Here is a 23152-nt window from a genome sequence, read left to right on the forward strand (position 1 = left end):
TACAATAAAACCAATAAAATGTTAAAAAAAAGTTAATAATAATAATAAAACTATGGGAGGCCATGGAGGCCGATGTAAGAGGAACACTTATAAGAGATATTATTAGATACAAAGATAAAATTAAAGAATTCACACAAGATCTCCCAAATGGGATGCAACAGGCTGAGGTGCAATACACCCTAAACCCGTCAGATGGTAATGGCCGGGAGTAAGAGGCAGCTCAGAGATTATTTCATGATCATCTTATCTCGAAGGCAGAAAACAAGCAGTTCTTTACAAAGCAAAAATATTTTGAACAGGGGAAAATGTGGGGCATCTTCTTTGTACCGTACATAAAACACAAGACATAAATAATAAATAAATAAAAATAAATAAAAGAGGGTCCATCTGATGTCACTCAGTTGATTACGGAAAATGGAGACGCCACATCAGGAAACAATGTGCTAAATGCCTTTCATACTTACTATTCTAATATTTATGAATCAAGATTTAGAGGTAATGAGGACGAACTTGGATTGTTTCTTGAGGATATAAAATTACCTAAGTTTAAAGAGGAAAGTAGCTCCTAGGAAATCCACTGACAATGTCTGAACTTGAGGATGCATTACAGTCCCTTGGTAATGAAAAGGCACCGGCTCTGATCGACTGTTATGTGAATTTTTTAAAAAATATAAGGATCTCCTAATCCCTAAACTATTAGATACTTTTAATGAAGCATTAGAATCGGGTCACATACCAAAATCTATGCTGTCATATCGTCCCATTTTTCTTCTATCGGTAGACACTAAAATTATTGCAAAGGCCCTGGCAAATAGATTATTTCACATTATTACAGAGATTATTCATCAGGATCAATCAGGATTTATGCCAAACTGGTTCACAGCAATGAATTTATTATAAGGCTTTTTTTGAATATTCAGAAATCAGATGTAATAATAGGACATAAAGCTATTCATTCTTTCTTTCTCTCGATGCGGCTAAAGTATTCAATGGCGTAGAATGGAAATACCTGTGGGAGGTTCTGAAAAGGTTTGGGGTCGGTCCCAAATTCCTATCATACATACAGGTTTTGTACTCGGGACCTCAGACTAAAATAAGAACTAACGGTCTCTTATCTGCTCCAATCGCGTTGGGGAGGGGCACACAGCAGGGATGCCCCCTGTCTCCCCTCCTTTCCGCGATGGCCATTGAACTTGTGGCCTGTATGTTGAGTGCTAGTCCGGATATTGTAGGCTTTAAATATGGTATCTTAGATGAACGAGTTTCACTCTATGCTGACGATTTACTGATAAATACAGGGTGGGCCTTTTATATGGATACACCTAAATTAAATGGGAATGGTTGGTGATATCAACTTCCTGTCTGTGGCACATTAGTATATGGGAGGGGGAAAACTTTTCCAGATGGGTGGTGACCATGGTGGCCATTTTGAAGTCTGCCATTTTGGATCCAACTTTATTTTTTTCAATGGGAAGAGGGTCATGTGACACATCAAACTTATTGAGAATTTCATAAGAAAAACAATGGTGTGCTTAGTTTTAACGTAACTTTATTCTTTCATGAGTTTTTTACAAGTTTATGACATCTTATAAAATGTGTTCAAAGTGCTGCCCATTGTGTTGGATTGTCAATGCAACCCTCTTCTCCCACTCTTGACACACTGATAGCAACACCGCAGAAGAAATGCTAGCACAGGCTTCCAGTATACGTTGTTTCAGATGCTGCATATTTTATTTCAAGCTGGGAAACATATTGCATCCAAATGGATTAACCCTTCACCTCCAGAAATTAGTGAACTCAAAAATAGAATAAATAATATTATCAGATTAGAAAAAGGGGTATATAAAAAACGAAACTCAATGAATACATTTGAGAAAATATGGGGCTTATGGTTGGATAAACCTGGAATGCCATCAAGGGGGTTATTGTTGGAGAGACAATGACTTATGGGAGAAGGGGGTATTGGTGAGGTCTAATGTTTCATTGTAATGTTAAGGAATTCCAATATACATGTGGTATGGGTAATATAGCACACCTATATGTGTATAGGATTATAATATTTATTACAATATTATGGTTATATAAGAGATTTCAAGAATGTGGAATGTTAATTGTAAGATATAGTGACTGCAAGTTATCAGACGGTAATGGGCAAGCTGAAAGGATATATAGGACAGATGCATGTATGTCATCCCTATGGTATGTTATTTTATTATTGTATGTACTGGTTTCTTGTTTTGTAAAAAAAAAAAAAATGTATTGGATTAAAAAGAAAAAGATTAGGAAAAAGGCTTCTCCCCTGTGTGAGTTCTCTGGTGATTAACCAAAGCTGATTTCTGATTAAAACATTTCCGATATTCTGAACATGAAAAAGGCTTCTCCCCTGTGTGGGTTCTCTGGTGCTTAATCAAATCTGATTTCTGGTTAAAACATTTCCCACATTCTGAACATGAAAAAGGCTTCTCCCCTGTGTGAATTCTCTGGTGATTAACCAAAGTTGATTTCTGGATAAAACATTTCCCACATTCTGAACACGAAAAAGGCTTCTCCCCTGTGTGGGTTCTCTGGTGATTAACCAAAGCTGATTTATGGTTAAAACATTTCCCACATTCTGAACATGAAAAAGGCTTCTCACCTGTGTGGGTTCTCTGGTGGTTAACCAAAACTGATTTATGGCTAAAAAATTTCCCACATTCTGAACATGAAAAAGGCTTCTCCCCTGTGTGGGTTCTCAGGTGTATAACAACAGCTGATTTCCGGTTAAAATATTTCCCACATTCTGAACATGAAAAAGGCTTCTCCCCTGTGTGAGTTCTCTTGTGGCTATCAAGAATCATTTTACGATTAAAATATTTTCCACATTCTGAACATGAAAAAGGCTTCTCCCCTGTGTGAGTTCTCTGGTGCTTAACCAAAGCTGATTTATGGTTAAAACATTTCCCACATTCTGAACATGAAAAAGGCTTCTCCCATGTGTGGGTTTTCTGGTGCTTCACAAAATCTGATTTCTGGTTAAAACATCTCCCACATTTGGAACAAAAAAATCTATTGTCCACTGTGTGAATTTTTTGATGTTTAAGAATAGACTTTTCGAGGGTAAAACTATTTCCATTTTCTGAAAATGTCTTCTTTGCTTTAGGAGCAGTTCGTTTTTTAATGCTTATTTTTTTATTTTGATTTTCCTTAGTAGTCGGTAATGAATCAGAAGACAGGATCTGTTTCAAATGATCAGATGACAGATCTTTGCTGTGAAGGGATGATGGTATATCTGGAGTAATGGCATTCACTTCAATTGTATCCTGTGGGATCTCAAGATCATCTGATTTAAAAATCTCCTGTCCCTCTGATCTCCTGGTACAGTCATCTGCCAAGAAAAAAAACACAATTATTAACTTTGAATAAAATATCCTTGAAATTTATATTTTTGAACATTTCTACTTAAAATTGTTGGTAGAAATGACAAGTTATTGACAGAATGACAGTTCACAGTCTAATAGAAAACCTCATAGAATAAACTAGTGGAGCGTAGTGTTGAACTGTTTGTTCATTCTGCCTCCAAAATATGGAATAAGAAGCCATCAAAAAATATTATGTAGGCGAAAATTATACCAATAAAAACTTCTACTCATCAATAAACCAATCCAGCAATATCCGCACTCCCAAAGTCAAATCTACCCCTCGTTCTGAGCCTTGCAGTGCGCCCAAACCACATTTAGCATCCATGTATTTGGCATTACTATAGTGAGAAGAACCCACTTAATTGATGGTGTGTGTCCCCTGGAGCATAATCTGGGCACTATGTGTTGGGTAATGAAATGATATATTTGTAATTTTCACTCTCCATCATCCACTGCGTGCTAATTTCCGGAAAGTGCCTGTGGAGTCAAAATAGTCACTACTCCTATAGATTATTTCACTGAGGGTTATAATTTCCAAAATGGAGCCACTTTATGGGGATTTCTACTGCTCTGGTTTTCTGCCATTTTGTCATATTAGGGCTTCTGTAAATGGTGTGTTCCATCTCCTCTGGGATCTGCTCCTGCAACGTCTGATTCTCTCACCAGGAGCCGCCTTATTCATCCTGCAGGCGGCGCTGGTGATGGAGGAGACGTCAGAACCAGAAGCTCTGGGCGGTGCAGGCTCTGTCCAGCCACTAAGATTAGGGTGCCTGGGACCTGTAGTACCATCCAGTCTGGCAGTATGGGTGTGTGTGCTGTCCAGCTGGAGTAATCTGCTCCCTGCTTCAGCCATTTGGAGAGCACCGCACCCTACTAAAGCTGGAAGCATATTGCCGGAAGCTGCCAGATACAGCCTTGTTCTCCTCTAGTTCAGTCCTCTGTGCTCAGCTCCCGGCTTGTGTATTTGTTTCCTGTTGTGACCTCGGCCCATTTACTGACTACTCTTGTGTCTTCTGATTTTGTATTTTCTCTGCCCTCCTGGTTCTGACCCGGCTACCTGACTATACTTCTTGGGTTTAAAGGGTGATGAGCAAGACAATCCCTGGGATCTGGAAAATGGAGTAGATAGTGCCAAGCCTGTTCATGGTGACCATCTTTTGAGCTGCCAGGTGACCATGAACAGTGGCCCCAATACATTGTGTCTGCAAACTATCCCAGCACGATCTGCATTCAAATAGCTAAATGGCGCTCCTCCCCTTCTTAACCTGCCATGTGCCCAGACAGTAATGTACAACCGTATATAGGGTATTGTCGGATTCAAGAAAAGATTGAAAATAATTTGTAAGGTCCATTTGTTTCCTATTATCCTTTGTGAAGAATCTCAAAGTTATCACCACATAAAGTGACACACGTCAGAATTGAAAATGGTTCCTGATTAGGAACAGAAAACTGGCTGCAGGAAGGGGTTAAATCAGAGTATTTTGGGCACTAACTGCTGTAGTCAAAAACTGTGAGTATAGACAATAACACATCTACTGAAATGATAAAACTCAACAGTCTCCATCAGTAAGTAGTGAGTAACTAGTGGAGAAACCTCTCTGGGGTAATTATAATAATAATAATGTTTATTTTTAAAGCGCCAACATATTCCGCAGCACTTTACAAATTTTAGGGGGGACTTAGACAGACAATACAGAATATGCATATCTCATATCGAAAGGAGTGAGGGTCCTGCTCGCAAGTTTACAGTCTATGAGGAAATGGGGGAGACACAAAAGGTAGAATGTACATATATTATATAATGCAGCCTTGATATACTAAATAGGATAAATAATACATGGACTGGTCGCCTGCCAGTATGTGTGCAGTCCTGACCGAGGCTATTATGTGCATGATTGGTATGAACCTGAAATTGAAGAAGATTTTAATATGGGGGAAAACTGAGACGGACAACTGGGATGGACAGATAGTGTGTGGAGGCGATACGCCAGTCTAAAGAAATGGGTTTTTAGGGTCCACTTGAAACTGTGGGTATTGGGAATTATAGTATGGGACTCGGTGGTTCTTCATTATTTAAACTATGATAACGGCCAATATTTTCTGTGAGATGACTTTCAAGAAAAAATATTAGACATTGAAAGAGAACTTTTTCTAATAGTGCAGAGCTGAGGTGTCTTAAATATAGACCTCGGGCATTGGGAAGAGGTAATGGAGACCTACTTTTAAAGACTACCAGGGAGTTACAGAGACACATAAGTGAGTCAGGCCGATCCCACCACAATAAAGCTATCATACAAAATGAACCTGGAAAAAAATACAGAATAAAAGATATGTTACATCCCTAACAACGTATTTATCAGGGGAGAGCTCCAACACTAAATCGGAGTGGCACTCATTTATGGTGGACCATTGGAGCTACTATGAGTCCTGACCAGAAGAGTAGAGAAAGCATTAGCGCCCCCATTTCAGGAGAGATTGTACAGTAATCTGAATTCCTTAGGATTGAAAACATAATGGAATTTATGACGTGGAGTGAATCCATGAAACCAGGGCTGGAGCCAACACATCTCCTGCAGACGTGAATAAATGTATATTACAGCCATCAGCCACGCACAGCTTAGAGATATATCATGGCACAGGTGTAATGTTTTCTGTATAGTTTATCACAATCCTGTTTGAAGTTAGTTGGTTTTAAAAGAAATTGAAAAGTCAGGATAAAGGGAAACTCTGTTGTACAGAAATTCACACTTGTCCCTCACTGCACATTTAATGTTGTTGATCATAAAAGTGAAGTTTGTCCAGAAAGACTGGACCTGGTCTTGTAGGGATCATATGAGGACATTCAGCAGCACAGAAGGGAGAGAAGGTAGATTCATCCAATAAGATATCAGGGATCTAGGAAGCCGACAGCATCATTACCCTCCGCTTTCTCTTACAGGCCCATCATAATTTGTCTTCAAGTAATTTTCTCACTTGTCAGCACATTCTACGTACGATGTAATTTGGCTTTGTAGTTTACAGATCTGGGCAGGTAATGGTCAGCGTCTACTAATCCCAGGGGGTAGGTGGATCCTCCAGGTTGTAAGTTCTACAGAAAAGTTCTTTCACAATTACACAAAGTAATGTGAACATTTTTGGATGGCGGAAAATGTTTTGGTCTAGAGGTAAAATGGTGATCACATGATTATAACATGGCTGGACTACACCACCGATAAAGCAGCCACAGCCGTGATTGAGAAGAATCCGTGACTTCTCTGCATTTAGCGGTTACTACTCACCTGGGTAGTCATATGTAGGAATCTCCTCTTTACACCGCTCATCACCCCTCACATATGTCTCTGTAGTATTAATATGGGTCAGATCTTCACCCTGAAAAAAATATTGTAAAAGTCACAGACGGAGAAGTCACATCTATGATCAGCTCTAATCCTGCCATCTCCACCGTTATCATTACACAAGTATAAAACATATAATACTGGTGGATAAAACAAGACTGAACACAAGACCTTCACAGCCGTCTACACATCATAGGGGAGATCTCATGACACCTTCTCTCCATCTACCTGATGATCCTGAGGAACATTGGGGTCTTCTTGTTTACAGTCCTGTGGAAGAAGAGGACGGGGACATCTCTCTGGTGTTGTCCTCTTACCGGATAGATCTGGAGGAAACACATACAGGGACTGAATTCGTTCTTTACATACAGATAATTATGGGCCGTGTGTATTTAGTCCTGTCTATTACCTGGTGATGTGAGGGGCTGGGGAACCTCCATCATGATGTCCCTGTACAGATCTTTATGTTCTTCTAAATACTCCCACTCCTCCATGGAGAAATAGACAGCGACATCCTGACACCTTATAGGAACCTGACACATACAATGATACCGTCATCCCCCCGATCCCTTCATAGCCTTACTGTATAATGTCCCAGCATTCCCAGCAGTGTCACCTCTCCAGTCAGCAGCTCAATCATCTTGTAGGTGAGTTCTAGGATCTTCTGGTCATTGATGTTCTCATGTATCAGGGGGTGAGGTGGAGGCCCCGTGATTGGGCTTATGGGTCTTTCCCATCCCTCAGACACAGGGTCCTGACAGAGCTCACTAGAGGTCTTCTTCACTACAGTGTAATCCTGGTTATGGAGAGACACATTAATAAATCTCCCTCCAGACATTTCCAGAGTCCTCACCTCTCCAGTTCTGTTCATCTGTTATTTCCATAGATAAGAATGATGTAATGTGACGTCATCAGAATCTCTCACCTCTCCAGTAAGCCGGAAGAGGATCTCTAGGGTGAGGTGTAATATCCTCTCCACCATCTTCTTTCTGTCTCTATCCATTCTTCTCTAGGAAAATTATATAGATAAATTATTAGTATCTCATATTGTGGGAATCTGAGTGGATTGAAGATGAGTTGGTGTAAAATATATAAAATTCTGTGTAATAAAAAAAATTAATAGCATTATGATGCCGGTATAAAGCAATAATGTGGTAGAGCACATCATACATCTTCAGGTCATACAGAGATACCGATGTGCTATTGACGCGCCCCCTGGGCCGTGGGGTACTCGGTGCCGGGCCAGTTGTTGCTATGGGAGATGTCACAGTGGCGGTGACCCAGGGCGGTCATTCAATAAGGGAATATTTACAGGGGATTTATGTACAAAGTTCATGACGCCACTTGTGGAATGCGGCTAAAGGAGCTGCCGCTGCGGAGCAGGTCCTCTGGAGCTGATGTTACTGCAGCAGGGATGTTGTGGCTCTCCACAGGTAGAGCTTAGCTCCAGGGCAGTGTTGATGTTATAGGTTATGCTGGGCGCTGTAGTGCAGGGGGTGATGGCGCAGGCAATAATCACAGAGACAGTGGGGTGCAGTCTTCCAAGTTTACTCACAGTTCTTAAGTTCCTCAGGTTGCACTGTCCAGCTTACAGCCTCCCACGTCGCGCTGCGTTCACCAAGCAGGGGTTCAGCAATCCCCCAGATAATTCAGGAGCACTTAACGGGACCCCCTTCTGTGTGCCTTTCTCAGTCGTCTTCCTGCACTGGCTCTCACCCTCCTGCCCTGCGCCTCGCAATCAGTGTCCCAATCCAGTAGCCTCGGGTCTTGTCGGGCGACCTGCAGTCCCCTGGACCCTCTGTGGCCCCCTTCTCGGCGATATAATTGCAGATGTGGCCACTGCACATTGCAAGTATAGCAGCCTCCGGTTCCTAGCTGAGCTTTGTAATTCTCCACTAGTTAAGGGGCCGGTCCCCTCTGCGGCTTGATCCCTTCACCGCCTGGCAGATTCGTGCGTACGGGTGGATTCCAGCACTTCCCGTACCCCTGGGATCCCTTCTTCTGTTCCTGGAGCCTTTCTCCTGCTCCCGCTCCTCTTCCCTCTCTCTCTTTCTTCTCTCTCAGTTCTGGGCCTCTCACTAGGCCCGCCTCCGGAGCAGAACTGCTGCAGAGCCTCTGCTCCACACACTCTCCTCCTCTGACTGAACTGTCTTTCTAAGATGGCTCCCCTTTTTATACAGCTACTGAAGTGCTCCCCTAATCTACGTCCTCCACCCACACCCACTACATGGTTCCCCCTCACTTGGTTCTCCTCCACTCCAGCCAAGGGAAGTGGCGCAGCAAGAACCAGAGACATCTTGCCCCCCCCCCCCCCTGCTGGCCTGGAGTGGTGTGTTGGATGCAGGTGTTAGGGTCCCGGGCAGCACTCCATTCTTACCTGAGAGTGAATGCTTGATCACAATATTCTTGGACTATGAATAACTAAAGGATGGTATATGTTTGTGTATAACAATTTTTTGGACTATTAAAAGGACGGCTGAATAAACTATATTCTTTTTGCACAATCTGCATTGTCCATATCCTATTTTTCCAATGGTGTGCCGAGGTTTTCTTCCATATTATTAGACTTTACATTACCTCTGAGCACCCATTTTTACACTGAGCGACCCCTCATTTTGTATCTTACCTGAGAGTGAGATACCACACCTCTGGGTGAGATGCAGTACCTCTGTGGCGACTGAACCCGCAGGGGCGCCACACTATCCGTTGGGATTACGGAAGTTATAAAATAATTCAGGTAATTTAACAATATAAAGAACGCACCAGTCTTTGTACAGCCAATAAAATATGTTAATGGTTTATTTGTACACATCTCATCACTCCACGATAAGTTCTGGAAAGTGCTTCTATCTCCACCGGCTACTCTACACTGTGTGCACAATTATTAGGAAATTTCTATTTTTGATCATTACTTTTATTATTTAGGTTATGTGCCCACGATGCAGAAATGCTCCGGATTTTTCCTGAGCATTTCTGCATCTCCCTAGCAGAAAAAACGCATGCGGATTGTACATGTGGATTGTACATGCGGATTTTACATGCGTTTTTCCTGCCAGGGACAAGCGGATGTGAAGCTTTCTTCACATGCATTTCCGCATGCGGGTTGACAAGCGCTTTCCAGGCGATTTTAGCATCACTTGGAAAGTGCTTGACAACTTGGTCACACTATATAAATCCATGCAAATGGCATGGATTTATAGTGTGACCAAAAGAATGGTAAAATAAATCTATACTTACCTTCTGATGGCCCCGCAGTCTTGCTTCGCTCCGTCCTGGCTGCAGGCAGATCGCGGTACACTGAAGGACCTGCCGTCACATGACTATGATGTCAGCGCAGGTCCTCCAGTCCACCGTGAGTTGGCGGCATGGGAGGACGAGCGCAGCGGGGGCCGTCAGAAGGTAAGTATAACATTTATTTTTTATTTTATTCTTTTTTTCACAGGTACTATGGTACCCGGGTCCGGAGGAGAGTCTCCTGTCCTCCACACCCGGGTACCATCTGCACATTGAACACATGTGCTTATCTAGTGAAGCGGAATACATGCGTTCTAATGCAAGTCAATGGCAGCGAAAACGCAGCACTTCCGCAAAATAATTGGTAGTGCTGCATTTTATTCCGCAATGATAATCCGCAGCGGAAATTTCCACAGCATGTGCACAGCACATGCGGATTATCATTGGGGAACATGGCAGGCCTTCTACCATGCGTTTTTTAAGCGTTTCTGCAGCATTTTTGCCACTGCGGAAATGCTTAAAAAACGCATTGTGGGCACACAGCCTTAACATCTCCAGTGCTGTTGGTCAATCCAAAGGGTAATAAACCTGAAACCTGAATATTTAAGAAAGTAAAAGTGAGGTGTTGTCTTAGCAGAATATCTGTGTCCAGAATTATTATGCAACTATATGAAAAATGTAAATTTTCCATCTTAATTGTTTATTTTCATCTGTTATAGAATACATTTCTGACATTTAATAAATACAGTTATATGAAAAAGTTTGGGCACCCCTATTAATCTTAAGCTTAATGTTTTATAAAAATTGGTGTTTTTGCAACAGCTATTTCAGTTTGATATATGTAATAATTGTTGGACACAGTAATGTTTCTGCCTTGAAATTAGGTTTATTGTACTAACAGAAAATGTGCAATCTGCATTCAAACAAAATTTGACAGGTGCATAAGTATGGGCACCTCACCAGAAAAGTGACATTAATATTTAGTAGATCCTCCTTTTGCAAAAATAACAGCCTCTAGTCGCTTCCTGTAGCTTTTAATGAGTTCATGGATCCTGGATGAAGGTATTTTTGACCATTCCTCTTTACAAAACAATTCCAGTTCAGTAAAGTTTGATGGTCGCCTTGCATGGACAGCCCTCTTCAAATGATCCCACAGATGTTCAATAATATTCAGGTTTGGGGACTGGGATGGCCATTAAAGAACATTGTAATTGTTCCTCTGCATGAATGCCTGAGTAGATTTGGAGCGCTGTTTTGGATCATTGTCTTGCTGAAAGATCCATCCCCTGCATAACTTCAACTTTATCACTGATTCTTGAACATTATTGTCAAGAATCTGCTGATACTGAGAGAAATCCATGCGTCCCTCAACTTTAACAAGATTCCCGGTGCCGGCATTGGCCACACAGCCCCAAAGCATGATGGAACCTCCACCAAATTTTACTGTGAGTAGCAAGTGTTTTTCTTGGAATGCTGTGTTTTTTTGCCGCCATGCATAACGCCTTTTTGTATGACCAAACAACTCAATCTTGGTTTCATCAGTCCACAGGACCTTCTTCCAAAAAGAAATTGGCTTCTCCAAATGTGCTTTTGCATACCTCAGCCGACTCTGTTTGTGGCGTGCTTGCAGAAACGGCTTCTTTCGCATCACTCTCCCATACAGCTTCTCCTTGTGCAAAGTGCGTTGTATAGTTGACGCCATCTGCAGCAAGTTGCACAGTGACACCATCTGCAGCAAGTTGATGCTGCAGCTCTCTGGAGGTGGTCTGAGGATTGTCCTTGACTGATCTCACCATTCTTCTTCTCTGCCTTTCTGATGTTTTTCTTGGCCTGCCACTTCTGGCCTTAACAAGAACTGTCCCTATGTTCTTCCATTTCCTTACTATGTTCCTCATAGTGGAAACTGACAGGTTAAATCTCTGAGACAGCTTTTTGTATCCTTCCCCTGAACAACTATGTTGAATAATCTTTGTTTTCTGATCATTTTACAGTTGTTTTGAGGAGCCCATGATGCCACTCTTCAGAGGAGATTCAAACAGGAGAACAACTTGCAAGTGGCCACTTTAAGTAGCTTTTCTCATGATTGCATACACCTGGCTATGAAGTTCAAAGCTCAATGAGGTTACAAAACCAAAAAGGGGCTTTAGTAAGTCAGTAAAAAGTAGGTAGGAGTATTTAAAACACGAAAATGATAAGGGTGCCCATACTTATGCACCTGACAAATTTTGTTTGAATGCAGATTGCACATTTTCTGTTAGTACAATAAACCTCATTTCAAGGCAGAAACATTACTGTGTCCAACAGTTATTACATATATCAAACTGAAATAGCTGTTGCAAAAACACCAATTTTTATAAAACATTAAGCTTAAGATTAATAGGGGTGCCCAAACTTTTTCATATAACTGTATATATCAGTGACCAATATAGCCACCATTCTTCTCAACACCAGTGATAAGCCACCCATCCATGGAGTCAATTAGTTTCTTACTCTGTTGACATTCATCTTTGTGGGCAGAACCAACCATAGTCCCAGACACTGATCAGAGAGGGGACTGTTCTCCTTCACCATAAATCTCGAGTTTAAGAAAAGCTCGAAAGTTCTCAGGAAGGTTTAGGTCCAGAGAGGAAAAAGTCATGTCATTAGTCTTTCATCTTTAAGACCTTTCTGGGCACTGAGCAGTGAAGACTTCGATGCTGCGATTGAGCATTGTCCTGCAGAACAATCCTGTTTTTTTTTTTAAAGATGTAGATTTTTTCTGTACCTCTGTTTAAAGTGTCTTCTAAAAACTGGCAGAAGGTTTTTGAGTTGATTTTGCATCTATCTTCAACTTGAAAAGGTCCAACTAGCTCATCTGTAATAATACCAGCCCATAGCAGTTCCCACCTCCACCTCGCTAGAGTCGGAGTCGAAGTCGAGGTCTGTGCCCATTACTGATCCAGCCACGGGCCCATCCATCTGGTCCGTCAAAAGTCACTCTCATCAGTCCATAAAACCTTTGAAAAATCTGTCTTCCGCTATTTCTTGGCCAAGTCATTTCTTGTGTCTTGTTCAGTGGTGGTTGGTATTCAACCCCGGCCTTGTCTCTGAGCACTGAACACCTAGTTCTTCTGGGCCTCCAGGGAAGCTGCAGTTCTGGAATAGGACAGCACAAGAGGATAATATCTTCCTGGTCGCTTCACATTTGAGTCTTCTGAAATCTTTTGCAGTTAATGCTATTCTTTTTTTTTTCTTTTGTGACCCTATACATTTTGAAGGTTCTGTGATCACACCCAATATCTGAACAATTTAAGGAGTGCTGCATCCCTCTGTAAGACTTAACCATTTTTGAGTTTTTATAGTCAGTTAAAACTCTTTTTGGCCCATTTTGCCTGAGAAAAATAAGCTGCCTAATAATTGTACCCCCCTGACAAAGGGTTTCAATATCCATAGGCCACACACCCCTCATTACAATACACATCACCTGATCTACTTCATCCACTAAACATTTAAGTTTATACAGCTTGTATTTGGAAAATCTGTACAAAAATGATGATACAGTCAAAATATTCACTTGCCTAATAATTGCGCACACAGTGTATGTTTCAAAGTGATCAAGAAAACTATTTTTTATTCTCACCTGCTATAAGCTATGGGTGCAATGTTCAGGAATCATCCCTCAATCCATAGAAAGTGGATTCCACATCTCACCCCTGACAAGCCAAAAAGTGAAAATAGTTGGGCAATATTCTGAAGCTTGTCTCCATTGTGATTATGATATGTTATAAGCAAGTTTAAATCTCTCTGTTATTTCAATGTGTATTAGGGGTGCACTGTTTTTTTATGGTAATACAGAAAGAAACACTGGCATGGTGGCAACTAGCAGGGTGCAGTGTATGCTCAGGAGTTAATTTCTGGTGTTACAAAAAAATAAATTATTACAACCATATCCTGTAGATTACAGCAAAAGAGGAGAAGTGGTGTGGGGCACTAAAACTATGGGGGTAACAAAGATGAGGATCATTACTGTATATGGCAATGAGAGGGGGGGGGCTAATACTTTATAGGGCACTATAGATGGTTATAGCACTATGTGGAAGCGTGGAAAAATTGGCAAGACACCTAAGGAGAGTAATGAAAAAAAATATATATAACATATATATTTATTTATTGTGAGGGGTCAGCTCTGTGGTAGGCGCTGGTTCACACAGGGATACAGTCCGTAGGTTCAAACAAACTGGTGGTTTATTAAATGTCCATAAACCAGGCAGGAAACAAAAATATCACAGCCTCTTTCAGGTTCCGAAAAGGTATAAAAGAAAAAAAAACACAAAATAGCAGTTCCATATAGAGCACGGCCTCAGCCATTTAAATGCAGATACCTTTACCTGCCTTCAGCAAGGTCTGAGCAGCACATGCAAGGCTTGCTCACCTTGCACAACACACAGACAGACAGACTGAGATAGGCGCAGCGGTCTTAAATCAGCCTTCCAAGACCTGGACTGGAAGTAAGTGAGCAGCCGTTCCCCCCCAGCTCTTTCAGCTGCTCATAAAACCCGGAACTTTAATCCGGGCCCATTAACTATCTCTCAGCACTATGTGTGCTGGAGCCTGCTTCTTCGGGTCCTGCATCACCGAAGCTTGGCACCTCGAGGACACATACCTTCCGTCCACAACCTGTCCAACTGCAACCTTACCTACCCTCCCACCCCCCTGCCCATTTACAGTACAGACCAAAAGTTTGGACACACCTTCTCATTTAAAGATTTTTCTGTATTTTCATGACTTTGAAAATTGTACATTCACACTGAAGGCATCAAAACTATGAATTAACACATGTGGAATTATATGCTTAACAAAATAGTGTGAAACAACTGAAAATATGTCTTATATTCTAGGTTCTTCAAAGTAGCCACCTTTTGCTTTGATGACTGCTTTGCACACTCTTGGCATTCTCTTGATGAGCTTCAAGAGGTAGCCACCAGAAATGGTCTTCCAACAATCTTGAAGGAGTTCCAAGAGATGCTTAACACTTGTTGGCCCTTTTGCCTTCACTCTGCGGTCCAGCTCACCCAAAACCATCTCGGCATGCTATTCCATCCGGTTTGCGTTTAGTTGGACTATCATTTATTTTTCAACAGGACAATGACCCCAAACACACCTCCAGGCTGTGTAAGGGCTATTTGACCAAGAAGGAGAGTGATGGGGTGCTACGCTAGATGACCTGGCCTCCACAGTCACCAGACCTGTACCCAATCGAGATGGTTTGGGGTGAGCTGGACCACAGAGAGGGATTTGAACCCAGGACCCCAGCGCTGCAAGGCTGCAGTGCTAACCACTGAGTCACCGTGCTGCCCAGTGCATTAAAAAAAATATTCGGTATTGCCATGTACATAACTGCCTGAATTAATAACATTTTGAAATATTTTTTCCCATATGGTGTAAATCAAAAAACTAGGAATAATGTTTTTGATCACCACAATTCCACATAAAAATGTAATAAAAAGCTATTAAAATGTCATATGTACGCCAAAATTGTATCAACAAAAAGAAGAAAACAAGAAATAATCATTGAAACCGGGCTATCGATGGATGAATGAAAATAGTTACAGGTCTAAGAAAATGGCGACACGAAAAAATTGTTAGATACAAAATTTTCAGCCCTGGTGACATCTTAATTGTAGCGCATTAGAGCGCTGCAGTCAACCACTGATCTCAGAACTGATGCCAATTTATTCATTACAGTTGAGATCAGTGATTGTCTGCGGTTGTCACACACGCTAAAGACATGACATAACCACTGCAGCCTATAAAGAAGACCCGAGCAGCAGCAGAGAGCCGGCACTGGAGCAGGAGGAAGGCGAGTAATGCGGATTATAGTATCTGTTACACAGGCTCGTAGATTGTGTACAGAAGATTGAAAGGGGAAACCGCTTTTATACTTTCTGCTGTTGGTTCAGGCACATTGTGATGTCCAAAGTTGTAATGAGCCTTAGCCTGAGGACAGACAGCAATAATGATGAGATGGACTGAGAGCAGAGGGGAACGCTGAGGAGATTGTCTGAGGAAAGAGAGGAACGCTGAGGAGGCAGCCTGAGCAAAGAAAGGAGCGCTGAGGAGACAGCCAGAAAGTGGAGAAGAATGTTGAGGGGATGGCCTGAGGTTAGATATGAGCACCAGTGAGGTATCCAGACAGCAGAGAAGAAAGGAGATGGCCCGAATACAGAGAGGAGCGCTGAGGAGACAGCCTGAGAGCAGAGCACTGAGTAGAGGTTCAGAAAGCAGAGAGGAGCGCTGAAGAGATGACCTGAGGGTACAAAGGAGAGCTGAAGAGTGAGACTGAGCGTAAAGAGGAGCGCTGAGGAGACAGCCTGAGGGTAAAGAGAAGCACTCAGGAAACAGCCTGAAGGAAGAGATAAGTGCTAAGGAGACAGCCTGAGGTTAGAGATGAGTGCAAAGGAGGCAGCCTGAGAGCAGAGAGGAACACTGAGGAGACAGCCTATGTGTAGAGAGAAGAACTGAGGAGACAGCCTGGGAGCAAAGAAAAGCGATGAGGAGGCAGACTGAGGGCAGAGAGGAGTCCAGAGGAGATGGCCTGAGAGTAAAGAGGAGAGCTGAGGAGATGGACTGAGAGTAAAGAGGAGCGCTGAGGAGATGGCCTGAGAGTAAAGAGGAGCGCTAAGGAGATGGCCTGAGCGTAAAGAGGAGCGCTGAGGAGATGACCTGAGAGTAAAGAGCAGCGCTGAGGAGATGGCCTGAGAGTAAAGAGGAGCGCTGAGGAGATGGCCTGAGAGTAAAGAGGAGCGCTGAGGAGATGGCCTGAGAGTAAAGAGTTGTGCTGAGGAGATGGCCTGAGCGTAAAGAGGAGCGCTGAGGAGATGGCCTGAGAGTAAAGAGGAGCACTGAGGAGATGGCCTGAGAGTAAAGAGTTGTGCTGAGGAGATGGCCTGAGAGTAAAGAGGAGAACTGAGGAGATGGCCTGAGAGTAAAGAGGAGAACTGAGGAGATGGCCTGAGAGTAAAGAGGAGCGCTGAGGAGATGGCCTGAGAGTAAAGAGGAGAACTGAGGAGATGGCCTGAGAGTAAAGAGGAGCGCTGAGGAGTTGGCCTGAGAGTAAAGAGGAGCGCTGAGGAGATGGCCTGAGAGTAAAGAGGAGCGCTGAGGAGATGGCCTGAGAGTAAAGAGTTGTGCTGAGGAGATGGCCTGAGAGTAAAGAGGAGAACTGAGGAGATGGCCTGAGAGTAAAGAGGAGCGCTGAGGAGATGGCCTGAGAGTAAAGAGGAGCGCTGAGGAGTTGGCCTGAGAGTAAAGAGGAGCGCTGAGGAGATGGCCTGAGAGTGAAGAGGAGCGCTGAGGAGATGGCCTGAGAGTAAAGAGGAGTGCTGAGGAGATGGCCTGAGAGTGAAGAGGAGCGCTGAGGAAATGGCCTGAGAGTAAAGAGGAGCGCTGAGGAGATGGCATGAGAGTAAAGAGGAGCGCTGAGGAGATGGCCTGAGAGTAAAGAGGAGCGCTGAGGAGATGGCCTGAGAGTAAAGAGGAGCGCTGAGGAGATGGCATGAGAGTAAAGAGGAGAGCTGAGGAGATGACCTGAGAGTAAAGAGGAGCGCTGAGGAGATGGCCGGAGAGTAAAGAGGAGCGCTGAGGAGATGGCCTGAGAGTAAAGAAGAGCGCTGAGGAGATGGCCTGAGAGTAAAGAGGAGCGCTGAGGAGATGGCCTGAGAGTAAAGAGGAGCGCTGAGGAGATGGCCTGAGCGTAAAGAGGAGCGCTGAGGAGATGACCTGAGAGTAAAGAGCAGCGCTGAGGAGATGGCCTGAGAGTAAAGAGGAGCGCTAAGGAGATGGCCTGAGCGTAAAGAGGAGCGCTGAGGAGATGACCTGAGAGTAAAGAGCAGCGCTGAGGAGATGGCCTGAGAGTAAAGAGGAGCGCTGAGGAGATGGCCTGAGAGTAAAGAGGAGCGCTGAGGAGATGGCCTGAGAGTAAAGAGGAGCGCTGAGGAGATGGCCTGAGAGTAAAGAGTTGTGCTGAGGAGATGGCCTGAGCGTAAAGAGGAGCGCTGAGGAGATGGCCTGAGAGTAAAGAGGAGCACTGAGGAGATGGCCTGAGAGTAAAGAGTTGTGCTGAGGAGATGGCCTGAGAGTAAAGAGGAGAACTGAGGAGATGGCCTGAGAGTAAAGAGGAGAACTGAGGAGATGGCCTGAGAGTAAAGAGGAGCGCTGAGGAGATGGCCTGAGAGTAAAGAGGACAACTGAGGAGATGGCCTGAGAGTAAAGAGGAGCGCTGAGGAGTTGGCCTGAGAGTAAAGAGGAGCGCTGAGGAGATGGCCTGAGAGTAAAGAGGAGCGCTGAGGAGATGGCCTGAGAGTAAAGAGTTGTGCTGAGGAGATGGCCTGAGAGTAAAGAGGAGAACTGAGGAGATGGCCTGAGAGTAAAGAGGAGCGCTGAGGAGATGGCCTGAGAGTAAAGAGGAGCGCTGAGGAGTTGGCCTGAGAGTAAAGAGGAGCGCTGAGGAGATGGCCTGAGAGTGAAGAGGAGCGCTGAGGAGATGGCCTGAGAGTAAGGAGGAGTGCTGAGGAGATGGCCTGAGAGTGAAGAGGAGCGCTGAGGAAATGGCCTGAGAGTAAAGAGGAGCGCTGAGGAGATGGCATGAGAGTAAAGAGGAGCGCTGAGGAGATGGCCTGAGAGTAAAGAGGAGCGCTGAGGAGATGGCCTGAGAGTAAAGAGGAGCGCTGAGGAGATGGCATGAGAGTAAAGAGGAGAGCTGAGGAGATGACCTGAGAGTAAAGAGGAGCGCTGAGGAGATGGCCGGAGAGTAAAGAGGAGCGCTGAGGAGATGGCCTGAGAGTAAAGAAGAGCGCTGAGGAGATGGCCGGAGAGTAAAGAGGAGCGCTGAGGAGATGGCCTGAGAGTAAAGAAGAGCGCTGAGGAGATGGCCTGAGAGTAAAGAGGAGCGCTGAGGAGATGGCCTGAGAGTAAAGAGGAGCGCTGAGGAGATGGCCTGAGAGTAAATAGGAGCGCTGAGGAGATGGCCTGAGAGTAAAGAGAAGCGCTGAGGAGATGGCCTGAGAGTAAAGAGGAGCGCTGAAGAGATGGCATGAGAGTAAAGAGGAGCGCTGAGGAGATGACCTGAGAGTAAAGAGGAGCGCTGAGGAGATGGCCGAAGAGTAAAGAGGAGCGCTGAGGAGATGGCCTAAGAGTAAAGAGGAGCGCTGAGGAGTTGGCCTGAGAGTAAAGAGGAGCGCTGTGGAGATGGCCTGAGAGTGAAGAGGAGCGCTGAGGAGATGGCCTGAGAGTAAAGAGGAGCGCTGAGGAGATGGCCTGAGAGTGAAGAGGAGCGCTGAGGAGATGGCCTGAGAGTAAAGAGGAGCGCTGAGGAGATGGCCGGAGAGTAAAGAGGAGCGCTGAGGAGATGGCCTGAGAGTAAAGAGGAGCGCTGAGGAGATGGCCTGAGAGTAAAGAGGAGCGCTGAGGAGACGGCCTGAGAGTAAAGAGGAGCGCTGAGGAGACGGCCTGAGAGTAAAGAGGAGCGCTGAGGAGATGGCCTGAGAGTAAAGAGGAGCTCTGAGGAGATGGCCTGAGAGTAAAGAGGAGCGCTGAGGAGATGGCCTGAGAGTAAAGAGGAGCGCTGAGGAGATGGCCTGAGAGTAAAGAGGAGCGCTGAGGAGATGGCCTGAGAGTAAAGAGGAGCGCTGAGGAGATGGCCTGAGAGTAAAGAGGAGCACTGAGGAGATGGCCTGAAAGTAAAGAAGAGCGCTGAGAAGACCGACAAGAAATGCAGAGGAGATGGTCTGAGGATAGAGAGGAACACCGAGAAGACGGCCTAAGTGTAAAGGGGTCGTCCATTTACTTTATGTGTTGAGGGTAGAATTAAATGGTAATGGGTGTGGTTAGGGATTAGAGGAATGGTTATGTATGTGGCCTAAGATGTCATGATGTACAATCTATCCCTCTTTATCTTCTCTGACAGTTGGGTGGTCACACAAATGTAGAAATCTAATTGTTTTTGTAGCTGCAAAATGCAATTGAAATGTGTGAATAAAGTCTATAGAGAGAACCCCAATGGGGACAGTGATAATAATGTGTGTACAGCGCTGCGGAGAATGGAGGCGATATAGAGAATAATGGGGGATCTCCACATACCTCCACCTGCAGAGTCGCCACCACATATATGGCTGCTCTGTGCGCACAGGACCTGTGATGAGGTCACAGGAGGGGAGGAGTCAGGGGTCACATGATCAGGGGCCTCAGTGGATGCAGGACTCTGCTGTACTCTGTAGAATGGAGTGCGTACAAATGTTTAGTGTGTGGTGAGCGTCTCTATTAGGTTATAGGCCAGACACTATTTACCTCACTTATCTGTGTGACTGGCGCCCTATATCGGCCTTATCCATTTGCACTTATAATACTATGCAGCCGCCCTTCCATGAACCATCGGTGTGAGTGGTTGTTTCATCTATTTTGCACCTGTGCTGACTCCGCCTTTATCATGGGGACTGTTGTGTCCTGCAGTGTAGTTGATATTGTGTCTGTCACGATTCCTCCGCTCAGTGTGTCTTGGACGCAGTGACAGCTCAGTCATCCAATCTAGTTCAGAGACTTGCTGAGCTGTCGGTACTTTGATTGACAGCTCAGCCGTGCAATCTGAGACTGGGAGGTGCTGAGTTTCCTTCAGGTGTTCCCTGTTCCTAGTGATTACCCAGCTACTTAGCTGAGCTGTAAGTCCCCGGTAGCTGCTGGTCGTAGCTTTCAGCTCAATATGGTCTGTTCCCTCTGTGCTTTATGCTCTGAATTCAGACATTCTGATCTTCTGTTGCTGGACCCAGGCTTTCCCTATTGACCACCCGTTTGTATTACCCCTTTTGCCTTGACATACGCTGACCTTGGAATTCTGACTCTGGACTGTGACCTGACTAGGTCTTTGTCTCTTCCCTCTTTTTATACCCTCCTGGCTCTTGACCTCAAACTCCTTGACTATCCTGACTCACGGTTTTTCCATGAGAAGTGAGTCAGTGTAACAGCATCTTGGTTTTGGTAAATATGGCCGCCTTTTTTCTGTGATGTTTTTTGAATATGTGGTGGGAGAAAAAATAAATATTTCTAATACTGTGAGCTCTCATGGTATCACGTGCTAAGCGTCTCTGCTCTATGAGGACTGACGAAAGTTCAGTCTGAACTGTGTCCTATAGATTACAGCAAAGAGGATAAAAACAACCTCGTTACAGCTCATTCAAATGTCCAAGTACAGACTACAATGCATTGGCTGGCCGTGAGTCTCCTGACCTGAGCGTGACAGTCTCATATATTTCTATAATTGTGAGGTAAAAAATTAGAAAAGAAGCTTTATGGCAGGCGCTGTCATGCTGAAGACAAAGATGAGAAGGTGTAGAAAAACAACAAACATATTAAAAGATAGCAATGTGTTTCAAAATCGATCTGTCATCTTCCTAGGACCATCATAAAGCTTTTTTTCCTCATTTTTTGTCTCCTTCTGTTGACTTCAACAGTGGAGAAGCAGTCTATATGAGGAATACCATTGTGCTACTTCTCTCATCACAGTTGAGCCTGACCGGCTCAATTCCACCAGGTGGTGGGAACATTGCATCGACCCTTCCCTGTTTCTTATCACCGGGACTTCACCATGGAGCTGTATATTCTTCTATGAAGCCGTCATGCTCAGGTCAGGAGATCCACGGTCATACATTGCACAGACGTCTAAATGAGCCCTTAGTATTGTTAAGCACAATAACTGTGGAGGGGAACAAAGTTGAGCATTATTATTGTCTATGGTAATTGGGGAGGGTTGGGGTGTATTACAATTACCGCAGGGCTGGCCTGGGTAGGGGGGCATCTGCCTGCTGGCTCCCTCACAAGTGCTGACCCTCTGTGTGGTTACATATACTGTAAGCCTGTCTATATGTGGGTGTATGTATGATAAGATCTGCACATACACTATATGTGCTTTTATATATTTATGTGTCTACTACAAAAAAGGATACAACTTTGTCAATTACGTGCTGTTTATATGGAATCATTTTTTTAAAGGAAAAAAACAATGATGTGGATATACGTATTGTGTCTTATGTAAGAAATCACAGGTTATGCAGACATGATGTTTTCATATGTTTGTCATTAAACTCATCTCCTCTCGATCATGTCAGGTTCCCCAGACTTCCCAAATAATCCCCTTTATGATTCAGAGACTTATGTACACATAACCTTCCTATCAGTTTTTTTAGGTGAATTAAAAAAATAATTGGTGTGTGGGGACTTTACTAAGACCCTCGTGTAATGTTCACTATTGTTATCACAATGCTGCTTGAATGCAGCACAATTAGGACGGCAGTTTCCAAGCCACACATTTTTTATTATATAATTGTTGTGGTATCAATGTAGCAAGCTTGATTGTGTTACTGTATCTACATAGCGAGTATGGATCTGTTATTATTTCTATGCGGTAAGTTTTCTCTGATACAATATATACAGTGAGTACGGAAAGTATTCCGACCCCTTTACATTTTTCACTCTTTGTTTCATTGCAGCCATTTAGTAAATTTTAAAAAGTTCATTTTTTTCTCATTAAAGTCCACTCTGCACCCCATCTTGACTGAAAGAAAACAGAAATGTAGAATTTTTTGCAAATTATAAAAGAAAAACTGAAATATCACATGGTCATAAGTATTCAGACCCTTTGCTCAGACACTCATATTTAAGTCACATGCTGTCCATTTCCTTGTGATCCTCCTTGAGATGGTTCTACTCCTTCATTGGAGTCCAGCTGTGTTTAATTAAACTGATAGGACTTGATTTGGAAAGGCACACACCTGTCTATATAAGACCTCACAGCGCACAGTGCATGTCAGATCAAATGAAAATCATGAGCTCAAAGGAACTGCCCAAGGAGCTCAGAGACAGAATTGTGGCAAGGCACAGATCTGGCCAAGGTTACAAAACAATTTCTGCATTACTCAAGGTTACTAATAGCACAGTGGCCTCCATAATCCTTAAATGGAAGAAGTTTGGGACCACCAAAAGTCTTCCTAGACCTGGCCGTCCAGCGAAGCTGAGCAATCGTGGGAGAAGAGCCAGCTCCAGAGATGCTGTATGGATATAGGAGAAAGTTCCACAAAGTCAACTATCACTGAAGCCCTCCACCAGTCGGGCCTTTATGGCAGAGTGGTCCAACGGAAGCCTCTCCTCAGTGCAAGACTT

General features: G+C 43.9%; 1 protein-coding gene across 1 annotated transcript; it reads right to left on the minus strand.

Moving 5' to 3' along the window:
- Positions 1–655: 655 nt before the first annotated feature.
- On the minus strand, positions 656–20133 carry LOC141218911 (uncharacterized). Its single transcript, XM_073665967.1, has 7 exons — positions 20084–20133; positions 7659–7742; positions 7350–7529; positions 7143–7266; positions 6962–7059; positions 6677–6767; positions 656–3364 (listed from the first exon to the last, which is right to left on the minus strand). Exons 2-7 carry the CDS (start codon positions 7734–7736, stop codon positions 2280–2282), a joined length of 1656 nt encoding a protein of 551 aa, XP_073522068.1. The 5' UTR covers positions 7737–7742; positions 20084–20133; the 3' UTR covers positions 656–2279.
- Between the last annotated feature and the right edge of the window lie 3019 nt (positions 20134–23152).

This window comes from Phyllobates terribilis, unplaced genomic scaffold (assembly GCF_046119375.1).
Source record: "Phyllobates terribilis strain yellow unplaced genomic scaffold, ASM4611937v1 Scaffold_251__1_contigs__length_2838608, whole genome shotgun sequence".
Taxonomy (NCBI): Eukaryota; Metazoa; Chordata; class Amphibia; order Anura; family Dendrobatidae; genus Phyllobates; species Phyllobates terribilis.

What these genes read in the sequence shown, in the direction of transcription:
- LOC141218911 (XM_073665967.1), bottom strand. Translation starts at nt 7,736, where the DNA reads ATGGATAGAGACAGAAAGAAGATGGTGGAGAGGATATTACACCTCACC. An exon ending in TCTTCCGGCTTACTGGAGAG is followed by an intron (nt 7,530 to 7,658) that starts GTGAGAGATTCT and finishes CTCCATAACCAG; the next exon opens with GATTACACTGTAGTGAAGAA. An exon ending in CCAGCCCCTCACATCACCAG is followed by an intron (nt 7,060 to 7,142) that starts GTAATAGACAGG and finishes TGTTTCCTCCAG; the next exon opens with ATCTATCCGGTAAGAGGACA.